The following is a 14427-nucleotide window of genomic DNA, read 5'->3' as shown; positions in this document are numbered from 1 at the left end:
GGCCTGCGTATTAGTCTCTTTAATCTGTTTGCTCCAGGGCTGGTCGGAGCCCAGGTATAACATCGCCAAATAACCGAACACACACACATACACACACAACCTGGCATGTGCACAGACATGCCAATACCAACTCACAGTGTACTCGTCATAGGCTTGGTTGTTCAGTAGCTCCTGTCGCTGCAGTTCTACAGGGTCTGGTGGGGCAGAAGGTTCATATGCAGACTGCTCGTCTTCATACAGAGACAGACCACTGAGGAACAACGCCTTCCATTCGCTCATCAACGTCACAGGGATCAGACTGGACACAGTATGAGAAACAACGGGACAGAGGATGAAGTAACTTCAAATGAACTTCAGTAACTTTAAATGAAGCATGGAAAGCAGAGAAAACAAATTTACCTATATTTTGTTCTCACTGATTTGCAACGCTTGGTTAACCCTACCAGACATACAAACTGAAGTTATTAAACTAATTTGAATGCTTCATCAAGTAAGAGAAAGTAAAATAGAAAATATAGTAAAAATAAAATAGAAAATCGTAAATAGAAAATAGTAAATAGTAAAAATCACACTTGTGTGAAGTGAGTGGTGCCTTTCATCATGACGATGATGTATGATGATGAGAACGTCATCATACATCAGCCAATCAAATATCACATTCCGTGCCACAAACACATTCCGTGCTTAAACGGACATACACGCAAAGCTGTGCATAGTAGCCGCTGCACCTCTCATGAAACTGAAATACATTCCAGTTGGGTTTTGCTGTGGTTTGATCTCAAGTGAATCGAACCTGTGTATTATTACATGTAACCTATATCACAAATTACAGGTGGTGAGTGTTTCTAAAGAAGGATGTGATGTACCTAATATGTTTCCGATATCGATATAGTGGGGATATCATATTGTGGCGATAAGAACATTTTTGAGGGGCGCTAGCCCCTCCAATGCCCAGCTTTCCAGGTTTGTGTAAACACAAACATTGAAAACAAAAGTGAAGACGGAAAAGTGAGGATGCAAATTGTGATTGGCCAGAATGAGATGATGTATGATGATAAGAGCGCCCCTCACTTCACACAGGTGTGATTTTTTCAAAGACAAAAAAACATTTTCAAAGATAGCAGATCTACAAGCTCACAATCCATCACATGCCTTGCGAGCATCTAGATTTGCTATTTTCACTATTTTTCGCTACATTTTGAAAGTATAAGAGTGGATTTAAGTGATTAAAACCAGGAAGAGGTAACCCGATAACCGAATGGTCAGCAAGCATACCACATGGGCTCAGCAAGTCCACGTTTTGATTCCCAGCTGGCCAGACCATTTGTTGAATGTCATGACCGTATTTCCTGCCCAAAACAATATCTTATGAAATCTAAAATTATAGTCTCAATAACAATATAATAAATGTGTTGTCCAGCCGTAACTGTATCTACTTCCTTATGAAATGTTTCAATATAATGATGAAGCTCCTGGAAATAGTTACTCTCCCTCCTACCTTATACTGTACATTCATGTCATGTATAAAGATTTACTGTATAAAGCATTTATACAGTTGATACAATCTGTGATAAAGAAGCCTTTGGCCAGAAGAAGTAGACAGAAAGGTGAATTTCTCTAATTTTTATTTGACCTTTAGTCAAGAGTACACATCATATCATATATCAATATCAATATTTATTTAATATGTTTATTTAAAGTGACTAGTCAATGCACTGTACTACATAGACAAACGTCTGTTTGACAATACTGCTCAAAGATTACATTTAAACGTTCTTAATTACTATGGAAAGAATAGAGAAAAGAGAGAAAGAGAAAAAAACTTTTATTGTCAAGGACCCCCAGTTTGAAATGGATCGAAAGACGCAGCAGTCTGCAGGGACCAGACCCGTAAGGGTACATTTCATTCCCAACCTCAGTACCAATCATTTTACGTGGACCCCCTGAACCCCCCCCCAAGATCCCTGGGGTACACAAACCATAAGTTGAGAACCAGTGCTGTAGGTTGTATCAATCATGTCACATACCCAGCCTCTATGACCCTTGTAACTGAAAAGGAAACAAATACTGTATCTCAAGATATAAATACGCTATTGTTCTTCTGGGCTTGATCTTGATCTGTCTTTAACCATAAATACTATACACAGTACATTTGCCTATTATAACTGACACAGTTACACAGACATACATTTAGAATTTCAGAATTCTCAGAATGTCAAGCCTGATTTATTTTGCCCATCACGTCTCGCACCAAAAATAGTCGATCGACTAGCTCACAACACGTGGCAGCACGACCCTTTGTGAGCTTGTAGATCGGATATTTTCGGTGCTCAAAGGGAATCACATGTGTGAGAGAGTGGAACGTACTTCCCAGTGAGCAGCCGGTATTCCCCGGCCTTGGTGGCCAGGTCCACTATCTGCTCCAGAACCTCCCGGCAGCTTTTAAAGTGCTTCCTGTATTTGTTCTGAGCACGCTCAGCAGCGAGCCGGTCATGCAGTTCCGTCTCCTTTCTGATCTCCTCGGCACAGTCCAGCTTTGCCTGCTGAACCAAAGCCTAGAACAAGGCGTCAGCCATAGACTTGGAATAAGTGGAACAAGCATGGACATCAAGTTCTATCTATCAGTACTGTCAATGGGTGTACTTTTTGTCAACAATTTGACACACTGTATCAAGTACAGATGAAGAAAGGCATGGATAGAAATATAGAGGTTGAGCTATGCTGTTGATACTAGCGTAGTAGCGTGATTTGCATCCATGGCAACTTCATTAACATACAAGTAGTTAATACCACATAAAAGCTATTCCATAATAAGAAATACTTAGTGCTTAACTAATAACTCCAAATGAAAGATATACTCCAACTGAAACATATTAAACTGTAGTGTACTAGTGGGGCAAACTGTGGCATAACTAAAGACTGTTCTTTCATTACCATCAAGGGATCAAGGCATTACTACGACATGACTAGCACAGACATATAGCTGGTACTACCACATGCATTCCTCAACCACATATCTCCTATTGTCTCCTTCTCCTACCAACTATCTGACTCACTGGTCTGAGCACTGGAAGGAAAAAGTTCACTAGAGTGTACCTCATCGTCTGTACCTCTGTGCTCCTCTCCTCTCTTTCCATCTCACTTTCTCTCTATGACACCAAACATTCTATCACTTACACAAACTACAGTACGTGACTAGAATCAACATAATTTCTAGTTGTCTTCCAGTCTGCTCCATGTGACATGTTCTAACACAGATACGGACATACTGCTGGGGTGACTAGAGACAGTTTAAAGTGTTTGATTCCTGGGCTGTTCCAATCTCACCGCCTCCCTCTCCAGAACTTCCTGGAAGTCTCTCTCCCTTTGCTGCTGGTACTGTCGCTCTCGGACCACGCGGTTCTGCCGGATGGCCTCCTTCTGCGTGCGCATCTGGAGGAGCTGCACGGCCAGGCGCCGCTCCTGCTGAGACTGGCGTGTCAGGCGCTCCACCAGCTGCTCCTCGCGCAGTGCCTCCTACAGGGAGGAGGAAATTATTGTGTGCAGATGTCAAACATTTGAATTTATTGTGGGAGGTCATGTGCAGAAGATAGTGGCATACCTGTCCTGTACTGTACAATGAAATGTATATTTCTGCACACTATTGCGATTATTTGTCAATAAGTTAATCTTGACACAAGAGACAAGAGCCTGTGCACACCTCACGATTAATCAAAGGTAAGGCACTCTATGTGAAATAGGCAGAGCTTGTTCAAATCTGTGAAAAAGACATTTGTAGAAGAACGGCGGCCCACACCTACATAAATGCCATTTCATAGAGCGTTGCAGTCCCGCCCTCTTTCATGACGACGACTGGCCCAGGAAATAATTCACCATTCATTTTTCTCATAGACATTTCAAAAAGTATTTATTTAAAGGCCTTTAAAGCCGCGGACAAAGCCAACTCGGATCGTGACAAATCATGACAACAAACACAATATTTTGGGCCGAACAAATAATTACAAAGAAGAAAAACAACAAAAAAAGTGTTGTACCCTGTTGTAAACCTTTTTTCTTCTTTCTAATTATTTGTCCAGCCCAAAATATTGTGTTTGTTGTCATGATTTGTCATGATCAGAGTTGGCTTTGTTCGAGGCTTACAGATCTTTAAATAAATACTTTTTGAAATGTCTATGGGAAAAATGCATGGGGAATTATTTCCTGGGCCAGTCGTCGTCATGAAAGGGGATTGGACTGCGACGCTCTATACACATACATAAATGTTTTTTCTTAATTTATACAAGAGAGTGTTAAGTGACAGCAAGCTGAGGCTAGAGATATGGAAAGACATGTATAACCAGTGTCAGACCAAAATCACACCGGCGAGGTGTCAACGTTGTGGTTGACGCACTAATCGGTCAACCACTTGCGCACCACTCCCCCTGAAAAGCATATTTAAAACATATTCTGGACACCAGAAATCGATTTTCATCTATATTTTAGATATGTCTTGGCCACTGACAATTTTAAAAGGGGTGTAGTGTTCAAAATATAGGCCGTTGGCAAAATTCCCCCAAATCTCTTGGCCATTCCCAAAATGAGCACATGGTACTGTAAGCTGTGAGATGTTTCACCTCCTGGGCTTCATGAGCCCTCAGCTGCTCCTGCAGGAATTTGTGCCGTCGCTTCTCTCTCTGCTGACGCGCCATGGCGTCCTCCTCCAGCCTTTGTCGGATCCTGTGGATATAGTCACTGTTGGACTGCAGCACCACCTGAGCACCACCGGCCTTACTGGCCTGGTTCCTGCTGCCCAGGGGAAGATCTCCGGGGAGGGACCGACCACTGCAGTGGAAAACAAAGCTCTATACTTAACCGTGCGTAGATTCATGATGTTACCATAATATTAGAACCACATATTGTGTCGTTGGAAGCCATACTTTTAGAGTTGAAGCAAAGGATAGAAGATGTTTTAGGGAAATGTATTATTTTCACAACACACATCAGTGGACTTGCATTATTGCTTTGTTGATTTAGTTAATTTGAATACTTTTCTCTCACCTTGAGGAATAGGACGCGAAAGAAGAAGTAACATGTTTCTTCCTGTTCTTCTCAAATTCTGCTATATCAGACCGGACCTTCTGCATGGACAGCAAGAGAGATAGATGTCAAAACTTCTCCACTGTACCTTTTTCCATGACTTATAAATAAATGACTAGTCCATATACCTGGGGATGGGGGCACAGAGCACTACATGTCCGATCAATTAATGCTGGCACTTCACCCATGAGTTACTCTACCACCCATTTTCCACCCATCTTCGTATAATTGGTCATTTCTCTTTACTTGGTCCGTGTCTAAGAGGAGGGCTATGAACATTTCAGAAGCCTGCCGACCAGTGACATCATCGGTAGGCAGGTTTGGCTTTTTTCTTTTTAAATATTAGAGCAAGACCAATGGCTTCTAGTGCAGCATGCTAACTTTCCACGGAGAGACAGTAGCTTGGAATCCCCATTGCTGATGTCATTGAAATGCTGAGTAAGTAGACTTAAATGGTGCCATCTTATAATGAGCATTAGTGACGACCAATTATATTTTCATTGCCTCATTTGCTATTTGGCTCTGACCTGGGCTTGTTGTTTCCTGTGTAATTGCTGCTGCTGCCGTCTCTTCTCTAGGCTGTGCAGGGACTTGTTTGGAGGTGGCTTGGGCATCTGGACGATGGAGGCCTGGATACGAGCTACGATCTCATGCTGCCTCCGGCGAGATTCACGCAGCTGCAATAAATTGTGTATAGTGTTTGTTTTGGGGGTAATCTCAAGACAGAATCTGTGTCAGCACTACAGCCTTAAACATGTAATGTTGTTGTTAGTTGGATATAAACACAGAAGCACGGACTAGACTAAGAAAGGGGAGGAGCCAAACATAGTTCCTGTTTTACACAAAAATCAGACCCGTCTGAACTGAGTGGTGCTGTACAGGTACTCGTGCTGTACTGTACTGTACTGTACTGTACTGTACGCCCGAAAAGATAAAAAATCACACCCGTGTGAAGTAAGTGGTGCAACTCCGTGTGCAACACTGTACTGTACTGTCACTGTACTGTACTGTACTGTACGGGCACACCCGAAATCACCATATATACAGTTAATATGTGCGTGTGTTTGTGTGTGTGTTAGGTTGCGCACAGGTGGTGAAAAACAACCATGCTGTTTTCGTGCTCAGATGCACCCAGCCAGCCAGCCACCCAGCCACCCACCCACCCACACACACATAGTCACTTAAGGAAGTGGTTGCACCTGCACTTAAAAAAAATAATTCATCTTTTCGGGCGATACTGGGCGATTGGGTGATGTGTCGGCCGATGTTCGCCCGCTTTTAAAACGCACTGTAACAGTGCTGCAGCTCCCTCTGGCCTCCAGTACCTTCTCAATGTCTGTCTTCCTCCTCTCCTCCACGACTTTGAGTTGTTTCTGCTGCTGGGCCAGCTGGACCGTCACAGACCTGCTGATCCACTGCTGGGAGCGCTCCTCGTAGCGCTGAGAGATCTGCTGCAGCTTCAGCTCAGCATCACGCCTCACCACCACATGCAGCCGCTGACAGACAGTTAGAGACAGACAGACATATGTCATGGAACAAACTGTGGAACAAACCCCCCATTGCAGTTAGAGCTGTAGACTCGCTCCCAAATTTCCACTGTAATCTGACTCCACCTCAGCCATTAGCACTTGACCTAGATATGTTCGTAAGTCTAAGTAACCAAATAAAATGTGTTACTTAGACTTATTGTAAGTCGCTCTGCTAAATGTCTGCTAAATGCCTAAATGGAAATTGTAAAAACAAAATAAATAAAACATGATCTTTTAAGTCTACCGATCTTGTTTCATATTCAATCAGTTGACCACCATCACCTTCACACACACGCACGCACGCACACGCACACGCACACACACACACACTATTCTCTCACATCAGAGTAAATCTCGTTCTCCTTCTTGTGGAGGATGGCAGTGGCAGCTGACTGCATAGTTTCCATCATCGTCCCTGTGATCCCTGCTTTCTTCTTCTTCTGCAACAACACATACAGTTGGTAGAGGAGACGAGTGGCAGCCCCCTGCTGTTCCTGCATCAGCGCCTGGGCGGCAGGGAGGTCGAAGGGGACGCCCACCAACTGTAAGGTGGGCTCGATGCGGGTGAAGTTGTTCACTTTCGAGTTGGATGTGCTATGAGAAGAGACGGTTACAGCTTAATATGCACGTTAGGAATGTATTGGGAATATATCACAAACCAGGCAACCAGCCAGGTTACAGTACATTCCTCAGTGTAGCTGACGGTTACAGTCAAATACATTTTGTACACTCACTCAGTTACAAGCAGATCCTTGTAATTCAGTGTTCCTCAGCACTAGTATTACAGTCAGTCACTACAGTGTATTACAGACTACAGAGTGAAAGAGAAACTTACTTGCTGTTCATGAACATACTGAAATCCTCCTGTAGCTGGTATTTATGCAGCACCTCCCCAATAAGGTAGCCGTTGGCAAAATCCTTGGCAAAGGCACTTGGTTCTGAAAAGGCAAATATGATTAGCATGTTGTTGTCAATCAATCAGTGAGAGTCTGTAGTACACACCACATAGTGTGCTCAGAACACTTAATTGTTGACTTAATTGTTGGCAATTAATTGTTGGCATAACATGTTTAAATTAGTGTTGCCATTCCATGTTGCTAAATATACAGTAACCACCATGTGATTATGGTTTCTGAGAATATTTGGTTTATTTATAAAGACAAAGTTCTTAAAAGAAAGAGGTAAAAAAGTGTATGGCAATTGCAATTGCATTAACCCAAACGATGTAGCCTACTGTAATAACGTATAGCTTAGCTTAGGCTATTTAGTTATCCAATTTGTATAGGCTATGCTATTCACACTTACCAATCGACTTTGACAGCTTTAGCTCCGTGTTCAGCCACCTGCACAATATATCCGACATTTCTTTTCCTTATTTTGGTTACTTCTCTTTCAAACAGTGCACTGCTAAAAGAGTAGCCTGCCCACGTCGTTAGCCAACTCAATTATGTAGACTATTTTCACTCATTAAATGGATGGAAAACAAGCAGGGCGGACATCCCTTCGGTGCTTCGTTGTTATGGTGACAGGTCAACAGAGCTGGTCCCCAATCCGTTGTGATTGCTAGATCAAAAGTCTATCTAGGGTTAATTTCGAATTACTGATCGAACATCCAAGTAAGAGGCACACAAGCTTGGCGACAGAATGGAAAAACCTGCTTACATTTAGCCTATATTATTATTTATAATGAAATGTATCTCTTCTAATTTAGCTTCATTGTCCCTGTGGAATCTCTAAAAAACTCTGCAAGATATTTAGTATGAAGCATTACAAATGTTAACATTAAAGGCTCTGTACACAACAGAGCTACTTTGTGTCTGTGTGTGTGTGTGTGTGTGTGTGTGAGCGCCTGTAATTTCTTGAAAAATGGTGATTAATGGTGATTCTTACAGTCAGTCATGCTCCACTGTCACAACTGGTTTAGGCCTACTCATACACATAAATGATAACACAGAGTGACAACTGACAAGAGACATTTAGTTAACTTTATTGCCTTAAAATAAGTGGCATTGCAGCTTGCGTTAGCAGTGTTTACAATTAGTGTTGTAGATTTTCTTTCACTCAAAAAAGCACGGTTCTCTCGAGGTAATTCAGTGTCCATTCTATAGTGTTTGTAAAACATTCTCCAAAATATCTTCATTTTAAAGCATTTTCAATGATGAATGCATGTTGAGATGCACAACGTACTGTCATGCATAACATTAGTTAGGACAGCAATAGCCTAGGTTTGCATTAAAACAGAAGAAAAGGTATGAAGAACCACAATACAACATGCAATATTCTTTGCACAAAGAGTGCAGAACAGATAAGGAAGCACAGACACAATAAAGTATATCTCTTACAAATCAAGGAACTGGTATCAAACAGAAGAATCCTGCCAGCCGACAGAGAGCAAGAATATTCATGGTTACAATGCTTATATTACAGGTGCAATATAATGGCTCTAGAACGCCATTACAGCTGTGTACAGCAGATAGATAGGACAATATAATAATAATTATATATCTATATTGATATTATGTATAGTTCTCGCTCGTTTTACATGACTTTTGAAAAGCACAGACACCACAAGCTTGTACATGAAGAAATGCAAAGGCTACTATACTACATAAATCTATATCTGGAATCAACGCTATAGAATAATTTCCCTCTGAAATTCTCTCTGAAAAGTTGGTTAGTCACAATTAACTATTCCTTACAGAGTATAGAGAATATAAGTCTCAATTTAATCAAGAATAACTTACAATGTACTGTAAGAAGGAATCTATGGGAAAAAACAGCAAAGGTTTACACACAGTTATATATAAAGAAAAAACATCAATTAAGCCCAATTTATACTGTCACACAATAGTGTCACTTGCCGTAAATAACTGACACATCATCAACTGATGAAGTATAACTTAGGTTTAAGTGCAGCACTGTCGATTAAAATCAACATAAAACAATGTGTTAACACATAGTATTCATAGGTTATTCTCCAAAACTCTGCTCGTCTGGAAAAGCAGGCTTTAAAGTATATATATATATTTTATATAGCCGTGTTTGAATACTAAAAATTACATTACTTGTTTGATTGATCAAATCACTTTAACCTGACTTGATCAATGTAAGCAATCTTGTCCACCATACTCCTCTGTCAGGTATCTGGTCAACGTTTTAACAATGTTTTCACAATCAGGGAGATGGGACAAGATGAATTTCTAGTATTCAAAAAGACCCATTTATTAGTTCATCAGTATTTTAAATTATCATTCACATTACAGTAGTTTTACTTAAAGCTTGATTGCTGGAAGCTCAAAAAAGACAAGAGAAAAGACATAGGCCCATGACTGCCTCATTCCCTGAGACAGCCCTAGGCCCGATTCAAAATATATATTGGAATTCAGACAATCTATGCACCAAAGTCACACAGCATATGGTTTTTCTGTTTGACGGGAATGGCCACAGAGATGTTGAGCACGTCTTATGCTAAAAGACAACAAAATTATCTGGAATTTATCTATGGTTCCATGCTACCATTTTGAGCTTACTGCTTACATGGTTTGGGGGGTGGGGGAGACATGAGGTGTGTTAACATATTAACAAGATTTGTAATATACACAATCCATATAGTTTATTATAGGCTTAACTCTACCTTAAAACAAACAACCCTTGAGCATAGCAAATTCATATTAAATCCCCATGCTCTGCAGATTTGAAAACAAGACTGTCCAGGGTCATCTGTGCATATAGCACAGTTCTTCACAGTAACATACATTTAGTATGTGCACGTGTAATGTCATAATAATGCCATCATAGCATAACCACAATTTGGGAATTTTGGGGATTTGTACATTGTGTTCTGCTCAGTGTCAGTGGAATCTCAATTTCTCACATGTAAATCAATTCTAATTTGTTCTGAATGAGGCTATTCATGTTGTAACATTTTTAAAAGTGAAATGGCGAGCAGGCACTGGCAGCATATAAAAAGGTATTAAGGTTCAAATGGCCATTTATTAAGGCAAACATAAGTAATTTGGTGCAAAGCTGAATTGACAATCAACTCACTGGAAATGATCCTGGCACACCACTTGGTACAGTGCACCCTGTAAAATATAATATATATCATATACTATACATACAGTACAGTATGTATAATATAATTGTTTTTTCTTTTCTCTTTTTTCCAAAAACAAGTTTGATAGTTGGGAGCACACATAAAAAAAAACAACAACAAAAAACATTGAAATAAGTAACATGATCGTCATTTTGTGTTCTTGTTCTAGCTTATATCAGTGTATATTTGCTGGGACCATCGCCCAGTCTATTCCAGACAATAGAAAGCAGTGCTTTCTATTGCTTTCAAAGCACCAACCTGATATCTGTGTAAAATAGTGTCCATTTCTCATTCATAAATGTGTCATTCACTGATCACTAATGGATTAACTGCATAAAGATGGCAGCCACTTGGGGGCTTAACATTAACACTTCGTTTCATACCTGATCCTCGTACTGTACCAAGCACTCCATTCTCAATATCCGATCTCGGTATTCTGAGAAGGATAGTTTAACTATTTCAGGTGCAGATTCCACTATGGGACAGACCAAATTATATCAATCCATGAAGGTGCCATCTTTATCCACCCAGTCAATCAAGCTTTTTATGACTTTCAAAGCCAAGTGCCCTTCTTTTGGTAGCTCATCAGCTGCCGTCAACACAGCCATCTCTCAGACTAACAAGAAGACATGATGATTAGTGGTAAGTAAGTTAGCTCCTCTGTAGGATTAGTGTTCATTGCTGTGTTCTTTCAAAGTGTCCACTGTGTTATATACAGTAACTAGCTTTGAAGTGTTCAGTGTTCTCAGCTTCTTTTTTTGTATCAATTATTAGATGAATACTATCACATTATGAAAACAAAACTTTCGCTTTTGAAAATAAAAACACGTCAAAGTCAGAACACAATAGATGTACTATACTGGACAATAATATCACCAAATGCCCCAATTTGAATCGGTCGTGTCATAAAGGAAAGGCAGTGAGGGACTGGACAGACATCCAGGGGGTGCATTCCATATGGTAGAACGTGAGAGAATGTTGCAGAATAGATCTGGCATGATTAAATGTCTTTTGTCCCATCAAAGAAATGCCGAATCACAGCAGGGAATGCTTTTTGTATGCGATGGGGTTTGCGGGTGATCCTGTTTGTTTGTTTGTTTGTGTGTTTGTGTGTGTGTGTGTGTGTGTGTGTGTGTGTGTGTGTTGTTTACCTGCTAATATATAATATCAGGGAACTGGAAATATCAAACTAATTTACTATTATTGTTAGTTATGCCAAATAAGTAAATACTGCAGCTATCCTATAACAGTATGTATGTCTCTCTTTTGTGCCCATTCCAGCTGGACATCTTTGATGCATGATGATAATTGATAATGGATCAATCTGCAACATTTATAAACGTTTCTCTACCATGATCGCACCCCTGTGAGTGACTGCTAGTAGTAAGTGGTAGCATTGTTATGGTTTTCCAGAGGACAACAAATTGTGGAACCATGTCGTCGCGGACGACAACCCTTGAGCTTTGTCCTCCGCGTCCTCCTCTGATTCACCATCAGGGAGGAGGAACTGCGTGGAGGTAATGGAGGTGGGGGAGCCCAGACAGGGAGCCAGGCCTTCACTCTCTCCAGCCTCCCCTGGGGAGTCCATACGCCAGGAGCACTGGGGCTGGTATCCCGAGGCTCCTCCGCCAGGCTGGGGCACCGGTTGCGAGTGGGGATCCATCAGTGCTGGGATCTGGGCCGGTGCTGCAGGCTGCATCTGGGGCCGGTAGCCACCGCCTCCCCCAGAGATGAGAGGGGGATTGGGCTGAGGTTCGGACGAGCTCTGTGGCTGGTTGTGGAATGCCAGGGAAGAGGCTGAGGTCTGGATGCCTGTGTAGGTCACATCTGTTCGCCCGGAGTCCAACGAGGAAGTGGACGAATCTGAGGAGTCTGGGTACCGCGGTCGTATGGGCCGCTCATCTATCACCTGGTTGTAGTAGCGCAGCGACGTGGGCTCATCTGTGTCGGCCGGCTCGTCTCCTGTCCCCATATCCTCCTCTTCCTCAGGGATGATGACCAGCGCCTCTTTGCTGGAATCCCACTCGGGCTCTTCTACAATGTGAACCATGCTGTGTGGAGAGGGCTTCACATCCAGTGGTCCCTAGTAGAAACACAATAATACAATATCCTTATACCGGAAAATATATAATGAACTTCACAAACTTTTAAATGAACTTAAATTAATGATCAATGCCTAAAATGAATTGTATATTTTAAATGAAGAAATTACGGTAAATCAATAAGCTAGGGATGCACCGATATATCGGCCATATATCAGTATCGAAGCGAAATCGAAATAGTTTTTACCAAATATTGTATTTGATAATATTTATGTTTGAATGTTTTGTGATGATGAAGGCTGCAGATTACAATCAGCATTTCATGGAGAAGCTTTCTCATAGGGTCAACAAGATGGAAATAATTGTTAAATAAAAAAACATTTACATTGTTTGAACAAATATGTGCATCAATAACCCTCATACATCGGGTAATAAGGGCAGATTCACACTGAGTCCGTTTGATTCAAACTGTTCCCGAATACGATTGCCTGGTCCCCGCTGGCCATGATTCACATTGGCCTTGATTCTTCCGCACCCGAGTATACTTCATTCAACTGTATTCAATGCTTTCACATTGCAGTGATCTGTATCCGAGTACACTTCAATCAGTCCCGAAACTACCTCTATGTGGTCCCGGGAACGGTTGGGTGATCTGCTCCCGGGAATTGTACGCATCATTCACACTACCACAACATCTGCCAAGTGGTCCCGAGTGCGCATCCGGGACCATAGTGTGAATCTGCCCTAAGAATGCACAGTTTGTTCCAGAATCCTGAGTACGGCAAACCCTACTGGAAACTTGTAATGCAATATCAGTGTCGGTCAATTTCACCATGAAAATAATTGGATATCGGCCAAAATGTCAATATAGTGGATCCCTAAAATAAACTATTTATAGACAGGCAGAGGATGTACCAGTACCTGTGTTCTGGGCCAATCACCAGCCAGCTTGGGTTCAGGTATGTCTGGATAGAATGCCTTCTTCACCCTGGCAACGAAGGAACATGTGAAGTTACAACAAATAAAGTAGTGGTCATTATAGATCAAATATTATTCCTAATGGTATTTCTAATCATTTCTATCATAGTGTAAAAATGCTTAGCAACAGAAGACTAAAACACAATAAGATTGCAGGGAAGCATTCAAAGTCCAATCATTTTCAAATTGCACATAAGCGGTGTTTCCACTGAAATAACTTCTGGGTGTAAAAGTTACATAAATTGCCGGCGTAGACATAGAAGAGTCATACGAGATTGATGTTACAGCTACAGTACTTAATAATCACGAGAGGTGTCTATAAGCATGCAATGCGAGACTAGGCATTGGGGTGTGATAAAATATGAACAGAAACAATACATTTCCATCTGCAGGCTGGCAGACCGGCTAAATTAACTTTAATGTAGCAGAGTGTTAATTTAACTCTGCTCCGTCTTTTGCTCTTCTAGGAAGCATTCACAGTTTTGCCTTGGATTGCAGGCAGCCTCACTGTGTCCCTAGTGTGCAAACGTGCAAAGACACACACACACACACACACACACACACCTTCTCCCCCGCATGCTCTCTCCAAAAGCTTTCACCAACATTGTTATGTAAGCATTGTCATGACCCACTGTGATGTCACACACATTGCGCGTGCACGCACGCACGCACGCACGCACGCACGCACGCACGCACACACACACTC

General features: G+C 41.5%; 2 protein-coding genes across 3 annotated transcripts in view; both read right to left on the bottom strand.

Moving 5' to 3' along the window:
• spef2 (sperm flagellar 2) overlaps positions 1 to 8040 on the bottom strand; it is a gene marked incomplete at its 3' end in the record, with an annotated part of 32670 nt that extends 24630 nt beyond the window's left edge. The window contains exons 1-10 of the mRNA XM_079516916.1: positions 7911 to 8040; positions 7441 to 7543; positions 6947 to 7199; positions 6402 to 6572; positions 5604 to 5753; positions 5038 to 5117; positions 4614 to 4821; positions 3328 to 3516; positions 2338 to 2555; positions 136 to 298 (exon numbers count right to left, since the gene is read on the bottom strand). Coding sequence (XP_079373042.1) covers positions 136 to 298; positions 2338 to 2555; positions 3328 to 3516; positions 4614 to 4821; positions 5038 to 5117; positions 5604 to 5753; positions 6402 to 6572; positions 6947 to 7199; positions 7441 to 7543; positions 7911 to 7968 — 1593 coding nt within the window. The 5' untranslated portion in view covers positions 7969 to 8040. The remainder of the gene's footprint in view (positions 1 to 135; positions 299 to 2337; positions 2556 to 3327; positions 3517 to 4613; positions 4822 to 5037; positions 5118 to 5603; positions 5754 to 6401; positions 6573 to 6946; positions 7200 to 7440; positions 7544 to 7910) is intronic.
• A 536-nt stretch (positions 8041 to 8576) lies between these two features.
• Positions 8577 to 14427, bottom strand: part of lifra (LIF receptor subunit alpha a) — a 39417-nt gene continuing 33566 nt past the window's right edge. For both annotated transcript variants that reach the window (XM_079515339.1, XM_079515338.1), the window contains exons 17-18: positions 13665 to 13731; positions 8577 to 12784 (exon numbers count right to left, since the gene is read on the bottom strand). In XM_079515339.1, the coding sequence (XP_079371465.1) occupies positions 12101 to 12784; positions 13665 to 13731 (751 nt within the window). In that variant the 3' untranslated portion in view covers positions 8577 to 12100. The remainder of the gene's footprint in view (positions 12785 to 13664; positions 13732 to 14427) is intronic.

Source organism: Electrona antarctica (genome assembly GCF_951216825.1).
Source record: "Electrona antarctica genome assembly, chromosome: 12".
NCBI lineage: Eukaryota > Metazoa > Chordata > Actinopteri > Myctophiformes > Myctophidae > Electrona > Electrona antarctica.
The sequence above is the reverse complement of the archived record's forward strand: the minus strand, read 5'-3'. Positions and strand labels throughout refer to the sequence as shown.